Below are 20,387 nucleotides of genomic sequence, written 5' to 3'. Positions count from 1 at the left end.
TCTCCTTCGAATCCACCCCAGTGATGCATGCAGGAGACTTTAGGAACATACCAAGGAAGAGGATGGAGTTCTTGGTTTTCCTCCTTACCTGGCAAAGCCTTTGCCCATTTGACCACATAGATCAGCTGCCTCTCCCCAAGCTCATTCAGGCTGGTCAGAAGGTTGGAAAAGGAGTCTGGCTGGCTGTTGTCATGGCCAGCACACACCACTCCAGGCTCAATGGCCTCCAGGACGTTGAGGAAGATGGGCTGGCACTCATAGCCATCGATGCGCGTCATCACCATCTTGGGAGCTTGCTCTTCTGTGGGGCTGGATGAGCTGGCTGCCTCCACTTCATCCTGTGTCTTCAGGTTGCCCATCTTCTTCAGCTTGCGGGCTGTAGGAGTGACACATTTCAGTGTGAGGCGTAAAATTAAAAGAAGAAGCTTGAGGTTTCTTGGCCTCCGGCTCCAACATTTATATTCATGAGGAAAGGAAAACTGACAACCAGCAGCGACTCCTTCAGTGTGTGCCACCCAAAGAGTGTCCCAACATTGCAGACCTCACGTAGGGGCAAAAGGGACAACGTGCAAGTAAACCCATTAATCTAACATGGAAAATAACAAGCATCATTTACATTCTCAGCTGTGACCGGTATCACATTAAATCCCACTTAGAAATTGAGAGAAAGAACCAAGGAAAAGAGAGAAGAGGTGGCTCAATTAAAAAAACTACTCACATGCAGTTAAAAAGGGAAGCAATGCAAGCAAATTAACTCATTAGATGGTCACATTCCAGGGAAAAAAGCCATTGCACTCAGATGCTCAAGTGGGATTGTTCCACTCCAGGCCAGAGTGGAAGTGATGCAACCAAGATAAAACCCTTCTCCTTGCCTGGGGCTCCTGCAACACCTGCTGCCTTATAACCAAGCTCTCCCAGCCGGGTCACTACTCTATAAATACATTACGCAACATGCATTTTAAAAGGAGCAGGCAGCTGCATGGCTGCTTCCCTGGAGTCTTCCCATAGCCCACCAGCAAGAAGGAGACTCAAGCAGAGGCAGCCTTGGTCTGCTGGCCAGGTTCAAGAGCAACACCAGTAGAGCAGGCTTGTGCGGTTGGAACTGAAGGCAGTCAGCAACTGTACTCATGTCACCATGACAAAGTGTCTCTCCTGTGCACCCAGCTCTTAATTGCAGATGCTCATCTGCTAGTAAGATATACAAGGAGCTTCAGATGCATGATTTGAGAGTCTGTGTTCACCTAATTTGATATCTGCATGACAGTGTTCAGCACAACACAGGCTGGCAGGTTACTGCAGACAGGAACTGCTTTCACCCTTTACTAACTCCAAACCCCCTAATTAATTAAAGACAAAAAGCCAATTGTTTAATTCAAGCAGAGAATATAACATCAAACCAATCATCCTTGGGGTTTTGGCTCCTTCATTACATGATACTTATCTCAAGTTTCCTTTCAGCTGTAATTAGAAGAAGAAGAAGCAGCGAAACATCAATATGTCAAGTTATAGTGCAGCTTTGTAAATCAATTCAAAAGGTGATCTTTAAGTACTGTACTTCGGATGATCTACTATACAAGCAATTAAGATAGGCTGCTCTGCAGAAAAGAGTAATTAAAGACAGAAACGGGAAAGCAGGGCTGCAGTGCAGCGTGACATCCTCCAGCCACGCTCTGCTTGGCTGTTAGGCCAGCCAGAGCCTCACATCCCACCCCTCCAGAAGGCACAGGCAGCACCAAGATCAGGCAGAACCCCAATGCTCTCCTCCCTGAGCCCCGGGGAGCTGATCCCCAGGACAGGTACAGCACTGCTTCCCCCGGAGATGCACTTGGGTTTTGGTTTTGCCAAGCAGCACAGAGGAGGGGAGCACAGAACACCGACTTCTCGCTTCCAAAGCACCACACGTTAATTCGGGAAGGAGGCACCAGGGCTGGCTCCACCTGAGGCAGAAACCATGTCTCATGGTCATGCTTGGCACTGGACCTTCAGAGACAGGAGTGCTGCCCGGAAGAAAAGCTCTCGGCTTAAAAGAAGAAATAAAAACCAAATGGTATCTTCCAAAGATGAATAATCATAACCCATCAGGTCGTGTGTGCAAATGGAGCCAAACACACACTGCATATACACACACACATGGTTGGGTTTAAATGTTATTTTTTTTCCCTTAAAACTGAATTACCTAGTCCTAAGAGATATTGTACGAAGTAAGAAGAGAGCATGTAACCAGCTGTGCTGGCTCTGAGATTGCAGCCTTAAACCAAACCCCTCCGTGTTAGAAAGCACTGGTAACTACTCTTACCAGACGAGCCTGATATTTGTGCTTGCCAGGAGTGGCTGTTCTACAGATCACTGAAACACTGATGTTACTAGATGGAGAAAAGCTTCAAAGGTGAAGAGTAGCTTATACTCAGTCACCTCTGCAAAAACCCTTAACGGTAGTAGCTCCTACTCAGCAGCTACTGGGAATAAAAATAGAATCACAGAATCATAGCATAGTTAGGGTTGGAAAGGACCTTAAAACCATCCAGTTCCAACCCCACTGCCATGGGCAGGGACACCTCACACTAAACCATGCCACCCAAGGCTTTGTCTAACATGGCCTTGAACACCGCCAAGGATGGAGCGTTCACAACTTCCCTCGACCTCATTCCAGTGCCTCACCACCCTCACAGTAAAGAATTTCTTCCTTAGATCCAATCTAAACTTCCCCTGTTTCAGTTTGAATCCGTTACCCCTTGTCCTGTCACTACAGTCCCTGATGAAGAGTCCATCCCCAGCATCCTTGTAGGCCCCCTTCAGATACTGGAAGGCTGCTCTGAGGTCTCCACGCAGCCTTCTCTTCTCCAGGCTGAACAGCCCCAACTTTCTCAGCCTCTCTTCATACAGGAGCTGCTCCAGCCCCTGATCATCCTCGTGGCCTCCTCTGGACTTGTTCCAACAGTTCCATGTCCTTTTTATGTTGAGGACACCAGAACTCCATACAATGCTCCAAGTGAGGTCTCACGAGAGCAGAGTAAAGGGGCAGGATCACCTCCTTCGACCTGCTGGTCACCCTCCTCTTGATGCAGCCCAGGATACGGTTGCTTTCTGGGCTGCGAGCGCACACTGCAGCCGGCTCATGTTCATTTTCTCATCAACCAACACCCCCAAGTCCTTCTTGGACTAAAGAATAAAGACTAGGACTAGGAATAAAGAAATTAAATACACCTGTTATACTTCTATTCCAGGATGAGCTAAGCTAGGCAGAAGTCTACATTGTACTTCCCCGAAGCATGGTGGGGTGACAAAGCACAAGAGACAGCAAACATGCAGTGTCCCTCTTAGCTGTTAGCATGTAAGCGGGAAGCCTTGACATGCAGCTGCTGGCACAGCACCACCGAGTCATGCCTACAGCAAGGCATGGGGTTAGCCAAGAAAACACCCTACGTACTTCAAAAAAAGCTGGAAGGATGCATGTAATTATACAGGATCATGACAAAATATTCAGCAGTGCAAGAATCCACAGGGAGCACACTAGAGAGCAATGACCGAAGTGACTGACACATGCTTTAAGCAATGGAGCCTGCCTGCCGGGCGTTTCTGAAGCCCTGGTGAAGGAGCATGCTGGGCTCCAGCATGGATTTTTCATGACTGCCAGGACTTGTGAAAGTTCCATGGACCTGGAAGAAAAGTGCTTCTGCCCTAGCAATGACAGGGAATCCTGCCAGCCCCAGGCACCGCACGCTGGCGTCAGCTGCAGGCGAGAAGCTGTCGGCAGAGAAGCTGAAACAGGGCTTGCCTTGGATCCTGTTCTTTCAATTCTTTAACATCCACATGTGGCTTGCCAAAAAACAGACTCTGTCAAGCTCTCAGTCTTCTCCAGCATGGTAATTTTAGCTGTTAATTACAATGGCACTGGCACAGCAGACATGTTTAAGAGAGCCGACTCAGTTTGGTCCACATGAGTTTGAAAAAATAGTCAAACGATATAAAATCAACCAGTGCTGCTGAATGGCTTCAAATCACCCAGATGATACATGTCAACAAGTAATGATAAATGCTGGAACAACATCAGACAGGTTTGTTTCTTATGAGGGTTGTTCACAGCCCTTTGCTAGTGAATGTCTACCTTCATTCCAAAAAAGACAATTAGCCATTTCTACTAAAATAGTCTGCATGACAATGCATAGATGGGCAAACATTAATGAACATTAAGGACTGATCACTGAACAGATTGATCAACGTCTGCTGATAAGCTCAATCAAAGCAATGTTCATTTCACTGTAAGAAGATACATCAAGCAACTGAAAAAGCAAGCCATTTTCAATGAATGTCAAACTCCATCCTCCGCAGCCTGAACTCACACCAAAAGCTGACGGACAAACTCAGAGGCCTGAGCTGGCAGGACAGTTCAGTGGGCACAGGATTAGCAGGATCCCAAGCCATGTGAAGGAGGGAAGCACTGGCCTGGAGAGCATCCTACCACTGCCTTTAAGCAGTGATGCTGCCTACACCGCGAAACTGCGATTAGATGTTCACCGTACGAGGGAGGTGTTGGCAAACTGCAGAAGCCCTAAGAATAGTGAAGACTAGACAACACCCCCCAGAGCAAGGAAGAATTTCACCCAGGTGTCTATGCAGAAGGCTTAAAGGGTTATTAAGTCACAGCCAGCAAAACCCACTGCAGAGACAGAAATTCCATGAAAGTATGCTTTCAATCTAGCGAAGCTGCAATGAAGATCCAGTTGCTGGAAATCAAGAACAGACATGATGAAAAATGAGGTACATCTATCGCAACACTGACTGGAATGAACTACTGCAACCGCATGGCAAAAAATGTGTTAGATTCTCCACTGCTGGAAATACTTACATCAGTATCAAACGCTTTTATAAGACATGATCTCTACTTCAACCACAGCAACTGGACCTCAATTAGGACTAAATACAGGTATACCTCAAGACAGAGGTTTTTACAACATATTGGCAGTTATTACAGTAGTTTTCTAGCCCTACCATTAACAAACCAAACTGAATTTTGCATGTTTGGGAGGTTTTGCCCCAAGACAGGACCCCCATGGAGCGCAGCTGCTAGGTTGAGGGCACAGGCGCTGGGTTCTCACAGTGGGAATGGCCCATGGGACGTTGCATGCCACGACTAAAATGCACTGGCAGCAAACAGGAGGTGCCTTAAACTCAGAGCTCTGCAGTTCAGCAGGAGCTGTGCTGGCTGAGTGGTGGCAGGATCCTGACTGGAGCAGGACAAAGGGTTCCAGATACCTGTGCAGGATCTGTGCAGCCACCCGCACTCGCAGCACGAGCTGGTGCTGTGCGAGAGTTAGGACGGTGCACCAGCGGAACCGATGTTCAATGCTGCACATGAAACCTGCATTATCACTCTTTCTTATTTTTTATTTCTCCTCCTCCTGGGCTTTACAGTGTAGATTGGGAGAGAAGATTCTGTTTAATGGATTTCAGTTTGCAGGTCAGAGTGATCTCAATAATGAAGTGCTTCGACATATTGCCATTCTGTGCCAAAGCAGAGAGTCCTAAATAAGGTATTCAGCGTGTCACCTCCTCCTCTCATTAAACCTACTGAGAGCTGCAGGTCTGCTTGGTCGCAGGGGCTCTGTTCTACCTTACCAGAGACTGGTAAGTAACAGGCAGTTAAAAACAACTGTGTGGAGCTTGGAAGCGGTTTCAAATGCTCTGCACTTCTACTGCGGAAGAAATAACTGTGGACAAACTCATAGCGTGCATGTTTTTAACAACTGCCTTTAAACCGACATTCAAAACAAATGTGAAACAGCCCAGGCAGAACAGGTCAGGGTGACCCAAAGAGCTTAAGAAAAAAAGGGAGGGGGGGGGCTAGCAGTATTAGCATTAATTTTGTCAGCATGTGCTGCAGAAAAAGGTTACACTGATGTATGTCTTCTCTTAAGGAAACTTCACCAGAATAAAGCGCATAAAAATAGGAGCTTGTTTTGGATTCCATTACAAAGCCCTTCTGCGGGCTGTGGACTGGGGTGCTGGGTTTGGCTCTTCATTCCTGTACCCCACTCAGGAGCCCAGCAATCCCACAGCAGAGTGGTGTTGGTGTCCTGGTCCCGACCCTCCCAGGCAACAGGGGAAGGGGCCCACAGGAGTCTCCCTGCTTCCCTGGGAAGCCATGGCTACGAACGGCCACCAGCAGCCATGAAAATTACTGTCATCAGGACCTCCTGCAAGCAGGCATGTGGGCAGGCATGGCTACGTGCTCTGCCCTCACTCCCTGTCTGGGATGAGTGACTGGGGTTGGGGCAGAAGTGGGAAACAGGGACACAGATAGCTCCCCGGTAACTCCAGCAAGCAAACTGCCTGCCTGGTTGCATCAGGTCGATCGGGCACCTCCGTGATGCTCAGAAATCCTGGTGCGCCTCTGCATGTGCCAATACACATCCCTCCGACCGATGGCTCACCCACGGTGGAGAGGAAGCATGAACAAAGAGCAGTCAGAGCCAGCACTCAGGGTGACATCATGAGGTCTGAGGTCAGAGCAGCCTTCCAGTATCTGAAGGGGGCCTATAAGGATGCTGGGGATGGACTCTTCATCAGGGACTGTAGTGACAGGACAAGGGGTGATGGGTTCAAACTGAAACAGGGGAAGTTTAGATTGGATCTAAGGAAGAAATTCTTTACTGAGAGGGTGCTGAGGCACTGGAATGGGTTGCCCAGGGAAGTTGTGAATGCTCCATCCTTGGCGGTGTTCAAGGCCAGGTTGGACAGTGCCTTGGGTGACATGGTTTAGTGTGGGGTGTCCCTGCCCATGGTAGGGGGGTTGCAACTGGATGATGTTAAGGTCCTTTCCAGCCCTAACTATGATTCTATGACTGCATTACCTCTGTTTTTTCTGCTTGCTACCAGGAGGAAAGGAGCCAGATGTCCCTGCATTGCTGCCCCAGGAGCCATGTCCCCACTGCTCAGGTTTATTACCCAGTGCTGCAAAAGCAGAGGGGAGAAGCTGGCTCCTGCCCTGCCAACTGGACGTGTTTGTTGGTACTTGAGCTATAGAAAATTAAACCCACTCAATGAGCAATAAACCAGAGCCATTTCGTTAGCAAGCTCTTCAAGACATTCCAGCAGCTCCGGGAGGCGCTGCCCATCCCAGCAATGGTGGAAGTATTTAAACTAAAACTTCGTCACATCTGACTAGCCAGGGCTACCCCTGCCTCACCCTGCGCTGTGCCTGACGCTGCCAGCAGCTTTCCTTTCTGTATCACCCATAAATCCCCCTCCACTTCCCTGTTAGAGGCCTCTCCATCGTGGGTAAGGTTCATCAGCCCCATATTTTAATTTTCTTCCTCACTCTCACACCAAATGAACTCAGAGATAAGCCACCCAGTGATCTATGATGTAGCTTCCAGATTTTGAGCAAAACACTCAGATTTTGGATACAGGCAGTGTCAGGTTTTGGTAGAGCTATCGGTTTTGGAACAGACTGTAATGAGTATCTTTATCGGTGATACAGAAGCAGCTTCCATTCAGCAAAGAAAAATACTGGGGCAGTAATTTTATAAAGTAATTTTATGAAGAAAAGTGCCTCTTTCTGCCTGGGAAAAATAATTTTAACTTAGGACTGCTCTGTTCCAAAAGGCTTCGGTGTGAGTGAGAATCCAGCTTACCCGGCTGTTCACATTTGGCCAGATTAACACATTTTCAAATTAAGGAAAAGAATGTTTTCTGAAACGAACAAACATTTAATGAAATTCACATTCTGCTATTAGAAACCTGTAAATGTTTCCCGAAGCTCACTACGCTCCACCAGCCTCACCTGTTCAGCCATCTACCGCCTAGTTAGTATGCCAAGTACACTCATTATCTTCAGGGTATCTCCCACTGCAAGGACCCAGGGGACGTTATTCAAGCATTACCTCCAAGAGTCATCCCAGCTTCATAGCACTTCCGCAGGCGGCAGGACGGGCAGTTTTTCCTCCTGAACTTGTCGATGGTGCAGTCGTTCCGGCTGGCACAAAGGTATTTCTGTTTACCTACAGAGGAAACAGCTGATGGGTGGTGGGTACCGATCAGAGCAAGTTTACAGGGGTAAATGAACTCATGCTTTCTCAGCACCACTGGAAGAGAGTGGGGAAGGTGAAAAGGAAGGGGAAAGGGAAGGGAAGAACCGTATCAGTGCTGGTTTCCAAGTTTAAGCCCCCCTCCTCCCCAAGTAGAATCATAGAATCATAGAATAGTTAGGGTTGGAAAGGACCTTAAGATCATCCAGTTCCAACCCCCCTGCCATGGGCAGGGACACCCACACTAAACCATGCCACCCAAGGCCTCATCCAAAGTTGGCATCTTCTTGGGAAAACACCACAGTTCTGCCTCTGCTGCTACAGGAGTGGTTCATGGCCAGACACACACACGCTTTGTATGAGAGCTGGCTGCCTGAAACACAGTCACTACTGTTCCGCCACACTTCAGCACCCGTCCCTACCTGCCCTCCTGCTGCCAGGTGCATGGCCCCTCTGCCCACACACCTCCCAGGCTTCTAGACCATGATCTCCAAGGAGGAAAACCACCCTGCTCTGTGCAGCACAGCAGAGGTAGTCAACAAACAGCAGTTAAAAAGTAATGAAATACGGAAAGTCCAGCTCTCGTTTTTTAACTGCCATATATCTATAGCTTGGCCTTTTGCTGTGAAGATCTGTTTTTCTCCTAGAACATTTTCAAAACACGGTTTGACCCTCCAGCTGGCACACACTTTTTGTTTTTGTTTGGTGAATGCAGACCCCAGACAGCGGCCTTCTCTCTACAACCGTAACTCTCTTTACTGTGCTTTTGGAGACGGAATTATTTGCAGTACCACCCATTAGCACTAATTAGGTTTGCTGTCTGCAGTTTACAGACACTGGGGTTAGGAAACTGATTTACAGGGAACTGCTGCTCCACAAGCTCTGCCACTGTGTGTCTGCAGCCAGGCTGTCACCAAGTCACCATGCTCGCTGTCCGGGAAGAAACTGAGACCAGCCATTCCCTGTAAAGGACACCTTGCACTGCAGCAGGTTGAGGGGGCTTGCAGAAAATGCATAAGTTACCTATTGTCAGACTAACAGGTTTCTCAGACTCACCTTTCCTCTTGGTTTAGAGGGTAGCCCTTAGAGTTCCATATTTCAGCTTGAGTTGGTTGGTTTTTTTTGCTGCCTCATTTGCTAGATGTGCCAAGAATGAATTTTCCTTCCTGACTCATTAATCATTTGTTTTCTTGTCAAGTCTAAACTGCATGAGGATTTATTTGACATTTGATTCATTCAATATTTGATTCGGTCCTCACGCTGTTCCAAACTAAACCAACCTCAGCAATTAACAGAGCTGTGCACCTCACAGACTCTGTGGATGCCTGCGAAGTGATTGGAAATCAGTCTATATCCAGCTTAACCTTTATTCATCATCCTGCAAGAGTTTGCTTTCTGTATTCTCATAGGAGTAACTTTTCGGAGTCATCAGAGATCAATTAAGAAGATAAGGTTGAATCTGATCGCTTGATGTGACAGCTTTGACAAGAGATGCACCTATTTTGGTGCACTGATTTAACAACTCCCCACCTCCCACATACAATTCCACACCTTCTGAAGATACTGGAATCAGAAGAAGTGGCAATCTTTTAGCAACCCAGCACCACAGGCCTCACTGGCACCGTCTGTTGCTTCCCCATGGACCTCCCGAGCAGCGAGGTTTCCTGCACTGGTGGAAAGAAAGAGCCCAGAGAAGGTCCCACCACTCCTTCACCAGCACCACCAGACCCCGTCCTGCAGCCTCTCACCACAGGGTCGCAGGGAAGCCGGTACGAAGCTCAGTGTGTAATGAAGCCCTTTGCACACTGTGTGCACACTGGGCTACACCAAAGGGCTGCAAAAATATCATCCTTCTGAAATTCTTAGAATCATCCCCGTTAAAAGCTGATCATTACACCACCTCCAGGGTGTAAGGCAGGTTAAGACTGCAGACCTGAGAGCTCATTACCTGCAGCACGTGATACCTTGCTAAATCCTTTTAACACCATTCTCATCAGCACCTCTTCTCACCCCCTACCCTTGCTCATTACCAGTGTTAAGGACACTTAGAGAAGCCTCAGAAGCAGTGATGACACCAAACCCCAGAGAACACAAGCACCATTCTTCCTTTCAACAGTTCGTTGAGGAGGATGAGTAATAAACAACTTCAGCTGAAACTGGGTTACTTGGAGTTATTTTTGTGCTGCAGGAAATGAGTGCTGAGGCCGTACTCTCTCCACTCAACCTCTTCATGTGTATTTATCAAACAAGAATGGACATCCTCCTTTCACAGGCATAGGCATGGGGAGCTGTAAGGTGATTTTGCTCTACTTCCCCCCTAGCTGCATTGCAGGATTCCTGCCTTGTGAACAGCTTCTGACACTGGGATGCTCCAGACCCTATCAAAACCACCCCTAGTATAGAATGGCTGGGGTTGAGTGTACCAGAAAGGCTCAGCCCACAGGGACCAATGCAGTATCTTGCTGTGGCCATCAGGCTGTTGTGAGCAGTGCTGCCTGGGGAGCATCCGCACAACCCTCCTGCTCTACCCTCACCCCGTGGCTCCTGCTCCTATCCCTATCTCACCTCCCTGAACTACAGCATTTTTGCAACAATAATAGCTCAAAACCCTTTAAAGGTCAAGCCTCTCCCATGAATGGCTTTAGTAAGGGAAGGCAGCACAGTCACTGCCTGAGCCCCACAAGGCCACTCCAGGGTCAGGCACAGCTCTATCTGAATTCCCCTCCCAAGAGAAGGAACATCCACCAGCCCCATCCCCCTTTTTTCCCCCAAGCTTTGGGCAGCCTACCGACACGTGAGCTTGTCCCCCACCCCGCTTTGTCCCCCCAGGCACCCACGGGTACCCACGGGAGGGGAGCAGGGGATAGCAGATTTAAGAACCAGGTTCCAGCCTTGCTCAATGAGGCAGCCATGCTGCTCTCCATCAGCTCTTCAGCAGCACCCGCCACCTCTGGCACTGGAAGGGACATGGAGAGTGAATGATCCCCCACCCATAAGACCAGGCAGGGTGCCCGGTGCCTGCGGCCCTCCCAAATCCCTGTGCACAAAATAAGCACCCTAAAAAAGTGTCTATGACAACTTCGCTTCCCTGCCACCGGGCTCAGCTGAGTGCAAGCTTTTAAGTCACAGTCACCAACTCACCCCACAGTCATAGCGCAGTGATGTTGCTGAAATGGCAAGGGCCTGCTTGCTGGTTCACAAAATAAACCCTTTGGGGCAGAACCCAATTTTCTGTTAACTGTATATGCAGAGTCTAGCACAGTTTATTTTAAGCTGTTAGCCTTTAACAAAAAGGGAAACGGTCATGTAGTGGCTATTCATGAATCTGCTTCTGCCTAGCAGGAGAATAAGCTACTTGCTCATCTTGTCCTAATTCCTAGGGATGTAGCGAAACCTGGCCCCCTCATCACTGCTGTCCCCAGCTGTGGATATGCCTTGTGAAACAAACCCATGATCTGGGAGAGGGACCACACCACGTCACTGCTACAGCAAAGCCAAGCAATCCTGAACTGCCTGTGCTCATCTCATCGACCACAGGGAGCCATGAGAGTCGGACACTCATCACCCCCCGTCTGAGCTGACATCAGTCATCTGATAGCACAGGCACGGACTGTCGGCATCTCTGGTGGTTATCCCAGAGACAGCCCCTCTGCTCCATCCACACCAGTGTAGGCTGTGCCTTCTCTCCAGGCTGGGAGCATGCACCACTTGCACAGCCGTGCGCATCCCTGTAAACCTGAACACAGCAGGAGGAGGCAGAGAAGACAGTGCCATTGGCTGCAACAGCCCAGAGAACAACGGAGGGTTACTGGGGCACAGAGGGGTTCCATCTGTCTTAAATAACTTCTTATACACAGACTTGATTTTAATTTCAGGATAATTTACTCTCTTCATTTAAGAACAAGCCAAGACATTTCGCAATCAGCTGTTTTGCATTTAAAGATAAATGCACTGGTTTTTCTTTCATTAACACTGGAATGATTTTTTTTTTCCCCCTACTTTTCTTTCCTGCAAACAACAGAAACGCTTTCTCATAGCACTCCAAAGCAGATACTCTTGCTTTGCAAACCTGTAGTACAGGTCTAAACATCAAACATACTCTCTTATTTCACCCAGCAGTCTTGCTCTTGGCAAAGCCAGTCACTCAGATTGTACTTACAATGGGGATGCTGACAAGGTGTGGGCCTCAATATAACTACCCAGCTGACGATACGCCGGAGGGAAGGGATGCCATCCAGAGGGACCTCGACACGCTTGTGAGGTGGGCTGATGCCAACAACCTTATGAAGTTTAACCATGCCAAGTGCAAGGTCCTACACCTGGGTCGGAGCAATCCCAGGCACAGCTACAGGTTGGGCAGAGAAGAGATTCAGAGCAGCCCTGCAGAGAAGGACTTGGGGGTGTTGGTTGATGAGAAAATGAACATGAGCTGGCTGCAGTGTGCGCTCGCAGCCCAGAAAGCAACCGTATCCTGGGCTGCATCAAGAGGAGCGTGACCAGCAGATCCAAGGAGGTGATCCTGCCCCTCTGCTCTGCTCTCGTGAGACCTCACTTGGAGCATTGTGTGCAGTTCTGGTGTCCTCAACATAAAAAGGACATGGAACTGTTGGAACAAGTCCAGAGGAGGCCACGAGGATGATCAGGGGCTGGAGCACCTCCTGTATGGAGACAGGCTGAGAAAGTTGGGGCTGTTCAGCCTGGAGAAGAGAAGGCTGCGTGGAGACCTCAGAGCAGCTTCCAGTATCTGAAGGGGGCCTACAAGGATGCTGGGGAGGGACTCTTCATCAGGGACTGCAGTGACAGGACAAGGGGTAACGGGTTCAAACTGAAACAGGGGAAGTTTAGATTGGATCTAAGGAAGAAATTCTTTACTGTGAGGGTGCTGAGGCACTGGAATGGGTTGCCCAGGGAAGTTGTGAATACTCCATCCTTGGCAGTGTTCAAGGCCAGGTTGGATGAGGCCTTGGGTGGCATGGTTTAGTGTGAGGTGTCCCTGCCCATGGCAGGGGGGTTGGAACTGGATGGTCTTAAGGTCCTTTCCAACCCTAACTATTCTATGATTCTATGACACTGCAGATGTGTGCTCAGAGAAGACCCCTTTCCTTCCCTGCCTATCCAGATGCTGCTTGACACGCATGTGGGTGAGAAGTGCAGTTACAAATGTACTCAGCACCCCTCCCCCATGCCAGACCAGAACAGAGCCCTAGATCAGTCTGTGCAACAGTGGATCTTGCAGGCTTGCTGCAGTCTCCCTTCCACCGCACACCACAGGTACACTGGTGTACCAGTGCCTCCTCAATGGGACAACCCTGCCACCTTGGGCTCCCCCAGGCAGGGGGATGCCTCTGCCATTACCAAGTCCTCCTGCTCACCCGCTGCAGCTGCAATGAACATCAGGATCAGAGGGGAAAAGCAGTTCTCCAGTCTCAACTAAGAATAGAGATTTATGAGGAAGGAGCAGTGACTCAGCCCAGAAGTTACTTAACTAAAAGCCTGTTGCCACATGAGGAGTTGTGCCTCGAGTAGCTTTCTCCTCCAGAAAACAAAGTAATCTATGCGAACGTCTGGAGTAAGATTTAAGATTGCAAATGTGGAAACCCATTAAATGCCTTTTGGAAGAGACACATATCCTCGTATCCCAGGTCATAAACCAGATCTAACAGTTGAAGGGTAAGGCCAAGCTTCCTGTGAAAGGAAGGTCTCAGGTAACCCCAGGGTCCCCTAACACTCTTCTGTAAAAACTCTGGTCCCTATCGCTGTCACCAGCTGGGCTGTGGCCAGAGCTGAGCCTGTGGCTTTAGCAGAGGGGCCACTCTGAAGTTCCTATTTGATGCAACAATTAGAAATAATCACGGAGAGCACACCTATGTAGCTCTCAGGAACTGACATTGAACTGTTATTTAATAAACTATCTTTGCAAAGTTGTTTTCCTAATAGTCACCTGCATTTACCAGAAGTCTAAAGAAAGCAAAAGGAAAGCATCCAGCCCCAGACACAGAGTGTCTTCAGCACCACCACACAGTGGCTTCAGCACCAGCTCCAGCAGACAGGCAGCAGACTGTGCTGAGAGGGCCTGAATTGTCACGGGTCTGCTTATTCCACCTTCTGCTCTTCCCACCTATTATTAAGGCAAGTAATACCAACAGGGTAGTGAGCAGCCTGCCACTGAAGCAGGAGCATCACAGTGCCACAGCACCACCAAGTCTTTTGCAGATTTGACACTTCTGCATGCTGTCAGATCTGGCACAAGAAAGAGAAAAAGCAATCCAAACCATGATGGTGGTCTTTGAAAACACTTCACTTTAACTTGTCATCTTGAAAACTGACAAGAAACTTGAGTTAGTCAGAGACGTTTCCCTGGTGCAAGGCTGCTCTTCAGCAGGTCAGCGTGTAGAACAATAATCCATATGGAGAGTGACTGAAAGGGAATCAGAACAGACTGCACAGCAGTCTGACTGTTAGCCCTCTAGGAAATTCGCCAAATACTGTGCTGGTTTGTTGTTTCTTTTTCATTTAGCTCTCTGCTATATAAAGTCAATCCCATCAGGAATACAGCCTGAGACATCCCAGCCCTGCGCTGCCAAGAACACTGTGCAGAGGCAGCTCTCAACTGGCTAAGGTTGCCATCAGACCTCATGTAACCCTGGAGGGATGAGGAAGGGCTATGATTTTTGAGGGATGGATGCAGGTGACTCAGAAATTACTCCCTTCCTGCGTGGGATGGGACAACAGCAACACCTGGACTGACAACAAATTTGGAAGTGTGCTGTTCTTGGAGCCTTATCCAGTTTCAGGGACAAGTGTGGTATCACGAGAACCAAACTCTAATGTCTGCAACTCATCTGAGCCATCCTAACCATGCGAAGTGCTGCCCTGCATACTCGAGTCAAGAAAAAGCAAAGTCTATGGCAAGAAGGATGCACTTTTTGCTTACCAAACCTTTGTTATTGTAGGAGAAAGAGGAATCAGAAGGAGTCCTCCCTTGCAGCAGTCCCAACCCTCTGGATCCCTCAGCACTTGGACACCAGAATGGGATGAGAGCAAGGGAGAGGCAAATACCAGGTTTGACTACAAAACCGAGGCTGCCCATCTCACAAGGGAGGAATCAAAGCTGAAGAATCTGCAGGGTGCATTTATAGCTGCCCTACACATAACCTGGACATCTTGAGAGAAGTCAAGAGAGCTGACAGAAAGAGATCAAGAAAATACTCATGTCTTTTCTGCTAACTCTTCCAGCATCTTTCTGGAAGAACTGGTTGGATGTGAACTTGCAAAAATCCTCAAATCTGTCACACATTTTATCAAAGCAGGAGTGATTTGCTCTACTGGAAACCATACAAATCCCTCAGCGTGTTTCAAAAGGGAAGAGGAATCAATGTCATAACTTTCACTTTTTTTTTAATCTTTTTCCTTTCTAATCCCTTAGAAGGTAGTGTGTATCTATAAAACCTTCTTAAATATCCCCTGAATTACTGCCAAATAAGTTCAATATTATATTAGGTGAAGAATACAACAAAAGAAAAGTTACGTGTTTAGCTATTCTCCATTCTCCTCAAGGTGATCTGTTTGTGCTGCTCTTCCATTCCTACTCCATTGCTTCTATCCATCACAGGCTGCTGTCTTACACCAGGAAGGCAATAGAGGCAGGAGAAAAGGTTCCTCTTCTCACTTTCGGAAAGCTTTCTGATTTACTGTTTCAAGAAGCGTCTGAAGACAAACTATAAGGGCTTCAGAAATGCATTTTATGGACTTTAAAACAAGAGAATACATTGAAATGTGGTGTGGTTGATACGCTGGAGGGAAGGGATGCCATCCAGAGAGACCTTGACACGTTTGAGAGATGGGCCAAAGCCAACCTCATGACGTTCAACAAAGTGAAGTGCAAGGTCCTACACCTGAGTTGGAGCAATCCCAGGCACAGCTACAGGTTGGGCAGAGAAGAGATTCAGAGCAGCCCTGCGGAGAAGGACTTGGGGGTGGTGGTCAATGGGAAACTGAACATGACCTGGCTTTAGTGTGCACTTGAGCGCAGAAACCAACCATATCCTGGGCTGCATCAAGAGGAGCGTGACCAGCAGGTCAAAGGAGGTGATCCTGCCCCTCTACTCTGCTCTAGTGTGGCCTCACTTGGAGCATTGTGTGCAGTTCTGGTGTCCTCAACATAAAAAGGACATGGAACTGTTGGAACAAGTCCAGAAGAGGACCATAAGGACCATCATAGGGCTTGAGCACCTCCTGTACGAAAACATGCTGAGAAAGCTGGGGCTGTTCAGCCTGGAAAAGAGAAGCTGTGCAGAGACCTTATAGGAGCCTTCTAGTATCTGAAGGGGGCTACAAGGATGCCAGAGAGGGACTCTTCATTAGGGACTGTAGTGCATTCAGTGCACTATGGGTAACAGGTAAAAGGTAATGCATTTAAACTTAAACAGGGGAAGTTCAGGTTAGATATAAGGAAGTAGTTCTTTTCACTGTGAGGGTGGTGAGGCACTGGCACAGGGTGCCCAAATAACTGGTAAATGCTCCATCCCTGGCAGTATTTATGGCCAGGTTGGACAGAGCCTTGGGCAACACTGTCTAGTGTGCAGTACCCCTGCAGGGGGGTTGGAACTGGACGATCATAAGGTCCTTTCTAACCCAAACCATTCTATGATTCTATGAGGTATCAGCCTTCACCCCACACCAGCCAGAGCCTACCCCCGGGTTGGAGGAGGAAGAGCAGCACGCTGGGACTCGCCAGTTGACACAGGGCATTTCATCAGCAGTTTTTCTGACAGAGAGCCAAGACTCCACTTACTATAAATCAACAATAACTGCCTGACTCAAACAAGCATCTGTTATTTACTCTGGCTGTGCAAGCCAATTCATTTGGCCTTACACAGAATTGGTGTATAGCAAAGAGACATATCTGTAAATGATTTACTTGGGGAAAAACATGCCAAACTTATTATCTATTATTTGACAGTCCCATTATGGTAACAGGATGCTGTTGTGCTCTACGGCACAGCCCTGATTATTCCCTGAACCAGTGCTGACAAGTTCACTTCTGGCATGCATGATGAAGGAGGGAAAAGAGTCTCTGAAAATGCACCTAGAGTTAACTGAGAAGCAGTGTTCTGACACTACCAGGTGAGCACCCATCAGTGTGGGAACTACACTCAACACAAGGATGATGTTAAGCACAGCAGGAGAATGTCACAGTGAGGTGAGCCAGAGACAGAAGCCTCCCACCCCCATTGTTGGCTACCAGCCGGGAACTGCACTACCTCCTCTTGAGGGATGCCATCACCTGTAACGACAATTGCCAACAGTGTGTGCATGTGGTGCACTGAACAATTTATGTTAGCACCAAGGAAGAATGATGATTTGTATTGGTTCATTAGGAAACAAGTCAGATGGCACATTACATTACTGGACAGTTAGGCTCCCACAACAGAGACTCTCTCTCTGTTGCCAGGGAATCACAACTGTTAACTGCAGTTAGAAACCAGGTACTGCTGACCCACAGCACAAGGCAATAGTTGGGCTAGATATTTCTAGATGCTAATTACCAAGGAAAGATGGCGCAAAGATCTTGCTGTTGAGAGGGAACATGTGGGTTCACACATATCTCTGGAGAGCATGGCACTACAGAGCTGGACATGGAAAAGTTGCTTTCTTAAGAGGTAGAGAGAAGCACCATGGACGCCAAGGACAAAGCACTGCTCTTAATGGACAGCTGGTTCTGCTATTTTGTGAGTATCAAGAGAACTGACTCTTTAAAAGGGATACAAGAGAGGAAAAGCATCCCGTAAATTTGGAGTGTGGGTCTCAGATCACAGGAGGGCTGATGGGAACTTAGTGCACACTTGAATGTGAAGAGGAGAAGCAGGAACTGACTGCTCCAGGGTCTCACTGGGTCACGAAGATAACCGGGCATTGAAAAGGACTGTGTTTTGGCAAACTGGTTTGCACACTTTTTGAAGGCAGCCTGTAATGGGAAAGACAAACGCAGGACAAGGAAATTTATCCTTGAATTTTCTCCTTCACTAGTTTAAGGGACCTTAGAAAGCCTCTCCACTTTGTTCCCACCACTCTTGCCCCAGTCCTTTTGACCTGGCAGGCTGTCCAAGGCAAGGCTGCTGAACTTCTTTCAACCAGAGGAGAACATATCGAGATGCTGCAAATGCCTCCAGCATCTAGATGTTAATAACTTGGCTGCTGATAACAAGAACTCGTTATTAGCAGCATTTGACTCTCCAGCTACTGTGGTAGAGAAAGACAACACCTGGAGGTGGAAGTGATTTTCCCTCCTCCCTCTGTATGCATTACCTTCAGCCGCCCGTTTGAAGAAGACTTTGCAGCTACCACAAGTGAGGGCTCCGTAATGGCACCCAGATGCTTCATCTCCACAGATCAGGCAAGTCTTTTGAGGTGGAAAGTAATAGTCAATGGGCAAGACATGTTCATGGCCAGCCTCCAACCTGCAGCATAAAATAGAAAGAAAACAAATGAAAGGGTCAGCAAATGGGGTCAGAATAAGCCACGGGTGAGCACAGTGGATGGCGCTTGTGCGAATGACCATGGTAAAACCCAATGTTTCGGTGATGGGACAAGCCAAGCACCAATCAGAAAGGGGACAATCAACAACTAAGCCAAACCTCACTTTGACCATGCAGAAGACCACGCTGGGGTGCCCCTCCTGACATTGCCCCTAGGTACAATATGTGACAAAGTACAGACACAGTGACAGCACAGCCTAGAAAGAGAAGACAATTGGGACTGGCTGTTGCAGTGTTCATGTAATTTTGGCTTCAACAGTGACGCCAGTACATCAAAAAGGACTCTCAATGCTCATTAAGCTACATGAACCCATTTCATTAAAGTCAATGTTACCACTTCACTAGAGATTAATTTATCCACTTGATTCTTAATTTAAACAGATGTTCCCAAGCTGTCAAACCCCCTTAAGCTCTTCTTTTCTTCTTTGTCTTGCTTCTTTTCTACCTAGTTCCTCTTCCTCTTTCAGATCTACCCGATGCCATCCCTCCTCTCCAAACATGTATTCCTCATGCTTGCCCCCATCTGCATGCCTAAACCCTTCCCTCTTGGCTGGTACTTGTCCCACCGCCTCCTTCCTGATGTGCATTGCCACCCACTTGTTTGATCAGATCCATGGAGAAGCTGCTTTTCTGGGAAGCACGGCAGCAGGAGAGGTGCTTAGAATCACAAGCTAACACACACCCAGGCAGTCTGGGGAGCAACAGCATTTAAAGTTATTTGCTAAAGCTCCCTTTGTCTCAAAACACCAGATGAGGCAATTAGCTTCCAACAGTCAGTAGGTCACCGCAACTTGCTGGTCAAAATTAGACCTGCTTTTTGTTTCTGGTATTGTCTGACTGCTTGCAGGTGAGCTCTCAGTAATCAAATTAAACGTGAATGTGACAATACTGGGACTTCTCAGAAAAAAATCTTCGTAGCAGCCTTCCAGCATCTGAAGGGGTCTATAGGGATGCTGGGGATAGACTCTTCATCAGGGACTGTAGTGACAGGACAAGGGGTAATGGGTTAGAACTTAAACAGGGGAAGTTTAGATTGGATCTAAGGAAGAAATTCTTTACTGAGAGGGTGGTGAGGCACTGGAATGGGTTGCCCAGGGAGGTTGTGAATGCTCCATCCCTAGTGGTGTTCAAGGCCAGGTTGGACAGAGCCTTGGGTGGCATGGTTTAGTGTGAGGTGTCCCTGCCCATGGCAGGGGGGTTGGAACTGGATGATCTTAAGGTCCTTTCCAACCCTAACTATGCTATGATTCTATAGTCAGAAAAGCCCAAGCCTCATTTGGGCCAACAGTATGAATAAACCCAAAATCCACTGAAACAGAAAACAGCCCTGGCAGAGGTGGCAGCCAGAACCCACACCATGAAGTCTTGCAAAGGATCAAGCACCACCACAGACCCCAGAGCAAAGGAATATTGTTCTGATGTGAAGCCCTTCTGTCCGTGGCCAGTGCCTCTCCACACCCTGCAGGCAGATTTGTCCATGAGGGAATGACACAAGCAAGGGGAGATCTCACACACCGAAAGAGCAGCGGCAGGATTGAGGTTTAATTAGGAAAGACGTGTTTTCTCTGTGCTAACCACCAGCTTTTCTACTGGGGTTTCCACCTCTGCGGTGAGTTACAATGCACAGCATCACCGCCCTGCACTTGCCAGGCTGAGACTGCAGTGGGCACCGGTCCCCCACAGTCCCCTGCCTCTCCTATCCCTCCCCTACCACTCCACCTCCTCTTCCCCATCTTGTTTCACTATTACCCAACCACAGGGAGATCCTGCAACACGCACTTGCATATGCAGCAGTCCTGAGGATATCGGGACTTAAAACAAG

General features: G+C 48.2%; 1 protein-coding gene across 1 annotated transcript in view; it reads right to left on the bottom strand.

The window, feature by feature from the left end:
* Positions 1 to 20,387, bottom strand: part of AR (androgen receptor) — a gene marked incomplete at both ends in the record, with an annotated part of 52,577 nt that overhangs the window by 10,198 nt on the left and 21,992 nt on the right. Inside the window, 3 exons of the mRNA XM_080624690.1 lie at positions 89 to 376; positions 7,884 to 8,000; positions 18,336 to 18,487. Coding sequence (XP_080480816.1) covers positions 89 to 376; positions 7,884 to 8,000; positions 18,336 to 18,487 — 557 coding nt within the window. The remainder of the gene's footprint in view (positions 1 to 88; positions 377 to 7,883; positions 8,001 to 18,335; positions 18,488 to 20,387) is intronic.

Source organism: Psittacula echo, assembly GCF_963264785.1.
Source record: "Psittacula echo genome assembly, chromosome: 8".
NCBI classification, from domain to species: Eukaryota; Metazoa; Chordata; class Aves; order Psittaciformes; family Psittacidae; genus Psittacula; species Psittacula echo.
This window is presented reverse-complemented; position numbering and strand designations above follow the sequence as displayed.